Raw genomic sequence first — 7,559 nt, 5'->3', positions numbered from 1 at the left:
CACCTCTCCCTCCGGCCGGGCCGTCCGCACGGTTTGGTGGACGGTGGTTTCTCGGGCGAGGCTGGTTTTCTCCCCGCCCCCTGCGTCGGCGGGTTCTTGTGCAGTGGGAAGCCCTGGAGTGTCGGAGGGTGTTTATGACTCCGGAGGGGTCTCAGGGGGCCTGATCCACGTGGGACCCTGCAGATGCGGGAAGCGGCCCAGCGGCCCGGTGGGTGGTGCCTAGGCCTCCTCTGAGTTAAACTAACGCCCCGTTTTTACCTACCCCCAGGAATTTCATTGTTACCGGCCTACAGGATATAGATAAGTGCAGGCAGCAGCTTCACGACATTACTGTACCTTTAGAAGTTTTTGAGTAAGTATCATTCCTCGTGTTAATGTTGGGTAGGGATCTTGTTGAGTTGTGACACTGAGGACTTGAGCTTGCAGCAGTTGAGTGTATGGGCATTTGCTGTTGAAAGAGCCTAGAGCTTGATATACTAATGGGATTTAGAAATTAAAAAAAAAAGTTCTTGTTGAAAAAAGTACTACACAAAAATAAAAGGTTACTGAATATGTGAAAGGCATTGTAGACTTCCAAGCCCTCTGCTAAAAAGTTTAGGCTAAAGAACAACCCATAACTTAATGTCTTATGTGGGCTACGTTATGAATTAGGAGGAAAAAAAATTACAGCTAGAAACTGCATGAAAAATAGTGTGATCTGGTTTTCCTAAACCGCCTGTGCTGTGCTGGTTCTGGGAGATGGTGATACCTCCTCTGTTGGGAAGAAGGTAAAGGTCTCAGTCCAGGTTCTGTGGGAAAGGTATTCACTGGTTGCTGCTGGAGATGAGCACCTGTCACAGCGGTGGCTTGGAGGATGCCTTCAGTACATAAATTGCTTAGGATTTTAATTCAGGTTTTATCACACTGGCTTGTCACAGCCCTGATTTTATCCTCACAAGAACTGATAAGTAACTGTAATAGGTTGTGTAGCTAGTAAAGGTCTCAGTTAAGACTAAATCCCAGGCCTGCGCCTCCACACTAGTATCATTTTCTCTATGCAGTGTAGCTTTTCCCTCCCTGTGCTGCTTTGGAATAAGAATTCTTGTACTTTTTGTAGCAAAACTTACATTTGATATCCTTGAACAATAAAGGGAACATTATGGTTGTTTTATATCCAGAAAGGTCGGAGATAAAAGTTCTAGTTAGAATGCCACTCAGTAGCTGCCTACACAGACAGGACATAGAGGCTGAGTGTTGTGGCCTCCCTTCCATCCTTTAGCTGCCAACCAGGTGCCATGTGCAGTCTACCTGTCCTCAGCACCACTGAGGCCTATGCCTTCAGGTGGATTGAAGGGCTTGTGCGTGGTGCTGCTCTGGACTCCGGGGCAGCGGCTTCCTGCTTGTGAACTCTGCTAATTGAAGCCTCCTTCTCAGTGTTGCTCTAGCCCTGAATGCTTGGGATGGGTATAGTGACAGATGCCAGTGATGACTGGTCTTCTGATGAAAGGAGGGTAGAGGAGACAAGATTACTTAAGGGCAGAGGGCCTGAAGAGATTGACCTGGGGTCTCAAGAAGAGGATGGACAGCCTGTGGCTCTCGGTAGCAGATGCTGGAAGTTGAGGTGTGCACAGTGTAGGAGGAGTTCAGGCCCAAGGAGTGTTCTTTAGGACACACATGGATGGACCGTAGCAAAGGTAGAATGACCTTTCCTACACGGAACCTTGAGATTGTGTGTTGGCAGGTGTTTTAGTCAGCTTTTCACTGCTGTGGCCAAGGACTTGACAAGAACAATTTTAGAGGAGGAAAAGTGTATTTGGGGCTCACAATCTTAGAGATCTTAGTTCACAGATGGCAGACTCCATAGCTGTGGGCCCAAGGGGAGGCAAAACATTGTGGTGGAAGGACATGGAGGAAGAAAGTAGCTCAGGACATGATACCAGGAAGAAGAGAGAGACTAAGCTTGGCTCCCTGTAACAAAATATATACCCCAGAGGCACGTCAGGCACTCCTTCAGTGACCCACTTCCCCAGCCACACCCCGCCTCCCTAGTCACCGCAGTTAATCCACTCAAGTGGATTGATGCATGGGTTAGGTTAAGGCTCTCATAATCCAGTTAGTTAATTTGTAAACTCCTTGTGTTGTCTCACATGTGAGCTTTTGGGGGACACCTCATGTTTAACCCAAAATGGCAGAAGTGGGATTCATCTCTTGGGTCTTAGAAGAGCCCAGCCTGAGTAGGGCCTTGCTGTTGATGTGATGGCTGTTTATTTAGGACATGTGGAATGATCAGCCCTGTTCTGTGGAATCCTGTCAAGGCTTCCTGTTTTTTGTTTTTTTTTTTCCTTGAGAAATGGATGGATATTAACTGCAATTCTAAATGAATTATCCTTCTTTCATTACATCTTTTCAAAAACATCACAGTAAAATGAGGTTTCCAGAACTTGTCATTTCTGTTTTGCCATTTGAGATAAAATTTTTAAAAAGGGCTGGGAGTGGAGCAGAGACAGAATGCCCTTGGATTCAATCCCAAAGAAAGAAGAAAGAGCCTTTCTTACCTCAGGCTGTTGTGGAATCAAAAAGCAAATAGCATGAAAGTATTTTGAATAATACAAATGCTAAACAGATGTGAAGTGGGGATGGCTTATGCAGCTTTCCTGTGTTTATAAAGAGCATTGCTTGATTTCCTAAGCTGTTATAAGAAATAATATGAGATGCTATGGAAATGAGAAAATCTTAATTCACCTGCTTCCTGGACTCAGTTTTGTCTAAGCAGAGCCATAGGAAGACATACGTAAGATACGTAGTGAACTTTTCTTTTCCATAGTCCCCAGAAAACTGAGAGTAGGTGTCACCATCTGAATGCTAACTGAGATATTCCATGTTTCCAGATACATAGATCAAGGTCGAAACCCCCAACTCTACACCAAAGAGTGCCTGGAGAGGGCTTTAGCCAAAAATGAGCAAGTTAAAGGCAAGATTGACACAATGAAGGTAAGACTGGCATGAAGAGCAGAAAATGCCAGGGCATACTTTGGAAAGAGATATGTAGCAAGTCTGGCTGGTAGGCTTGTCCTTTTCCATACTCGGTAGAACAGCAACTGTTCGTGGCATTACCGTTAAGATGCTATGATAGGTAGTTAAGTTAAATATCAGTGAGCGGTGTGGTAGCAACAAAATTTACAAAACCAAATTGTAGTCTGCATTTAAGAAAGAACAGGTCAGTTTGTTCAGTATGCCAGGTTTGCACTTGGGTGATACGGATGCTTTCTGTTGTTTTTCCATTTGGATCCCAGCTGTTGATACATTTCTTGAGTTTATGATTCTGTGGTTCAGAGGACTCTTGAATATTTTCTTACCTTTCTCGTGCGATTGTCTCCAGCTCCCAACCTCCAAATCCTTCTTACTGTTCCTTACGTTCCGTGGAGAACTTAGATTTTATTTGTCTTGACGGCATCTGGAGACCACTGCATCTTGAACATGAAATATAGCTCAGTTGGTGTTTAAATCTGCATTTGGATTGCAGTGGCCTCCTGTCCTTGGCCCCCAGTACCCTGCCTGGTCTGCATGCTGGCCCCCACACTGCTTTCCCCTGTCCTCTTTCCTCCAGCTGCTTCCTTGGCAGAAACTCTCTCGAGCTCTTTTTGCACAAGGGACTCTCCTGACTTCGGCTCGTTTCATCTTCTGTGAGAGGCTTTTCTCTAAAATTTCTTACCCGAGAGTGCTGTTGAGTTTGCATTTTATTTCTTCTATTTTCTTTCTTCTGCCTGCTGGTTAAGCTCCGGGACTGTAGGACATGTATGTTCTCTTTCTGGTGTTGCCCAGTGCCCACCTGGTGCCAGCCTGGCTCACCTGGTGTCACCTGGTGTGTCTGATGTGTGCAGGCTGGTGGGTCAGAGGGGCTTATTGTGCCCATGTGGCTCTGGCTGGGTGGAAGGAGTGAGGGGAAGGGCTCTGTCAGGAGACTTGTGTCAGCACCTCTGCCTGGTTGTCGAGCTTCCCAGGGCTTGGTCCAGTCATCCCACAGGTGGGAAATGACCCTGGAGGCAGATGTTAGTTTGGAGCCCACAGCTTCCTCCATCTTGTCCTTTGGGATTGGGGAGCTATTGAACTTTGTGCTTCCTTCCAGATATGGTTCAGCTTTCTATCAGTAGCAAGTTGTGATGGCTCGATGGTGCTATTCCCCTGAGCAAGGGTGAATGAGTTTTACCGACCATCAGAAGTCACCTTTGTGAGCACAGTGGCTGGTCCATGGGCTCCGTGCTCCCAGCCCCATTGGGCACTTGTTAAACTCTGCCTCTGGGCCCTGAAGGACTTGCTGATGTCAGTGACACACGAGGCTGAGTGGTTTACCTCTCCCTTGCATCTCTGCTCATTGTCAGCTCTCAGATCTGTGAAGGTCTCAGGTCACAGTTCTGTGGCTTTTACTTCTCCAGTGGAATATGTATTTAAACTTAAAATAAGTTGTATTTTAAAATAGTTTAGCTCTTCATTTCAACTCTATGATAAGTATTGTACTTGGGTGACACGGATGCTTTCTGTTGTTTTTTTGTTTGGATCCCAGCTGTTGATACACTTCCTGAGTTTATGATTCTGTGGTTCAGAGGATTCTTAGTAAGTATTCTATGTTGAAATGAAGAGCTCCTTTAAAAATTTATTTTTAAATGGCAATGTGTTCATGCCCCTTTTTGGTATAGCTCCTAAGAATAAAGGTCTTGAGATGCTGGCAGATTTAATTGCTTTTAGTTTTGGGTTTAAAAGCAAATGTTACGCTGATAACGTAGGCTCAGAAAGCCGTGGGGCTTGCATAGATAATGTATTTTCTGGTGCTCTGAAAGCTTCTCTTGGAGCTGTTTGCACACAGTGAGTTTGATGTGATTCTAGTAAGTAATTGCTTAATTAAATATTACTTTAAATCCCTGTTACCTTGCTGTCTACAGAGGTCATTTCCGCCTGTGTGTCTGGCTCCTGCTGAGAGGTGCTTTTTCCTTTCTTTGGGCATGAAGTGAGGAGTTGTTTTAAAGGGGCGTTACCTTTTCAGGGAGGTGAAGTGTGCCTTCAGCATGGCTGCAGACACTCTTGTGGTGGGCTCTCCAGGTATTGTGTTCATGGAAGGTGAGCAGGCGTGTAGGGACCACCCACTTGAATGGAGGAAGCCCTGTTCCCACTCTTCTGGGGACCCAGTTGAATTTGAGGGATCATGGGGGATCGTGTGACCTTTAACTTGGATGATAGGGCAGATTTTTTGACAGTATTTTTCTTCACAGAAATTTAAAAGCCTGCTGATTCAAGAACTTTCTAAAGTGTTTCCAGAAGATATGGCTAAGTACCGAAGCATCCGGGGTGAGGATCACCCGCCTTCCTAAGCCTGCGAAGACCCCAAGTCCTTGACGGACCAGGACCAAGCCAGCAGGAGGCCATGACTGTCCGCACTGATGGTGCCTTCCTGCCAGTGTGGACTGGCCCTGGACCTGTCCCCACCCCTGCTGTCCCTGTCGGTAGACCTCGTGGGATTCTGGGGCTGGACGAGAAGTGGAGCGGAGCCCCTCTGTCTCTGTAGCCCTTGACTGTGGTCCCACATCCTCAGAGTGATTCCTTTCATTCTCTCAGTGGGCAAAGGGCCCAGGGGGAATCCTGGAAATGTTAAGTGTGATCAGTAAATTAAAAGTTCAAAAAATTCTACTTGCTATTTTCCTTTTTATGGACTCTTTTCTGTTTCATTTTATTATGGTATCAAAAAGCTAAAAAAATTTTACACTTTCAGATGTACATAGACAGTGTGTAACTGTTTTCATGGATTTCAGTTAGACAAATGCATAGAATAAAGTTGAGTCGTTAGCTCATTTCATGTAATTATTTTATAGCTTTGTACAAGGTAGAATGGCATATCTTATAAATCGTCAATTATTACTCCTCTAAACTATTAGTAATATTCATAAAACAATCTGTTATTTAGGCAGAAAAAGCTAATGTGAAATACAAAATTCTGGTTTTTTCCCCTACAATCTCCTTTATAGAGGTTGTGACACTAAAGAGTACAGATTTATTGACACTGTGGGGAATGCCCTGCAGGGCCTTGCAGTGCGGCTTCCAGTGTGCTCAGGGATCACAGAGTTTTGCTGAACTGCAGCTTCTGATTTAGTTGGATTGGGCCTTGAGAACTGCGGCCTTACTATGGTGCATCTCCAGCTGACCAGACTGGCTTGTTACAAGGGCAGAGTTTCAGTTCAGACCTGTCGAGAGACAGGCTCTAGGATGGAGCTGAGAATCTGCATGATTGATTTGCTTCCTAGTGATTCTGGGTCTGCTTAGATTGAAGGATGTTGTAACAGCACAAGCTAGGTAGTTTAAACATGAGAAACTAATTTTCTCAGTTCTGGAGTCTGAAAATCCAAGATAAGCTCATAGAGAAATAGGCAGATTCTTTTAGGCAGCTTTGTGTTGCTGTGACCAAAAGACCTACCAAGAACAACTTAGAGGAAAAGTTTATTTTGGCTCATAGTTTCAGAGGTTTAGTCCGCGGTCAGCCAGCTCTAGCTCTGGGCCCGAGGTGACAGTAGAACATCATTTTGGAAGGATATGGCAGAGGGAAGTTGCAGCCAGGAAGCAGACATCTCCAGGGATAAAATATAAACCCCAAAGGCACACTCCTAGTGACACACTTCCTCCAACAACACCCTGCCTACCTGTAGTTACCGCCCAGTTAATCCATGTTGGGTCATTCCACTGATTAGGTCACAGCTCTGATCATTTTGCCCCTGAATGTTCCTGCGTTGTCTTGTAAGTGGTGAGCTTTGGGGACACCTCTTATCTAAACCACAACAGGTTATTTTTCTTTTTTTTTACATTGTTTGTAATAGGAAGAAAAATGAATGTTAACAGTGACTTAGATAAATGTGGCTCATCATTTGATGGAGTGCTCTGCTTTGATTAGAAGGAATGAGGAAAGTATGCAGATACAGAGAGATCTCCAAGAAACAGCTGAAAACCTTTTGTAAATTACAAACATTGAGTAGGGGTCTGCTTGATCTGCCTCCTGCCTGCTGGAGGCAGGACCACCAAGGAGCCTCCTCCCCTTGCCACCTAGAGCACTCCATGCACCTTCAGGGTGGGTCTTCTCAGGTGGCTTTCGTGGTCCTCCCTGTCCCTGGGTGCTCATCCATCTCTTTACTGCAGTTAAGTCTTGGACCAAGGTACTGGGTTCACTGCAGGCCACACAAGCCTCCCAAGTGAGCTCTACTCACCCAACCACCCAACTTCCTGTTTCTCCACAGGACTTCTGCAGGTGCCTCAAACTCCCCCAAAATGGACTGAAGCCGCCTCACCTCCTCACATGCCCAGGAAATGGCAGCACCTTCCATCCCCTTTCATTGTCCTCGCCTCCCTCTGTCCCCCCACCTGCCCTTGAAGCAAAGCCAGTCTCCTGGATTAGGTCTACTGACTGTCCTGTGTTGCTCCCACTGGTCTTCATCCTCCAGGGGCACCCGTGTGTGCCTTCGCCCACCTGGCCTGCCCGACTCACCTGCTTTCCTTCAGCTCACCACACGCCTAGGCGCTCACTGTCCTGGTCAAGTTAGAGCAGC

The 7,559-nt window shown here is 46.0% G+C and overlaps 1 protein-coding gene across 1 annotated transcript in view; it reads left to right on the top strand.

Moving 5' to 3' along the window:
* Positions 1–5,658, top strand: part of Med10 (mediator complex subunit 10) — a 22,322-nt gene extending 16,664 nt beyond the window's left edge. Inside the window, exons 4-6 of the mRNA XM_048814196.1 lie at positions 269–352; positions 2,868–2,970; positions 5,244–5,658. Of these exons, the coding sequence (XP_048670153.1) occupies positions 269–352; positions 2,868–2,970; positions 5,244–5,342 (286 nt within the window). The 3' untranslated portion in view covers positions 5,343–5,658. The remainder of the gene's footprint in view (positions 1–268; positions 353–2,867; positions 2,971–5,243) is intronic.
* The last annotated feature ends 1,901 nt before the right edge of the window (positions 5,659–7,559 follow it).

This window comes from Marmota marmota, unplaced genomic scaffold (genome assembly GCF_001458135.2).
Source record: "Marmota marmota marmota unplaced genomic scaffold, marMar, whole genome shotgun sequence".
NCBI lineage: Eukaryota > Metazoa > Chordata > Mammalia > Rodentia > Sciuridae > Marmota > Marmota marmota.
This window is presented reverse-complemented; position numbering and strand designations above follow the sequence as displayed.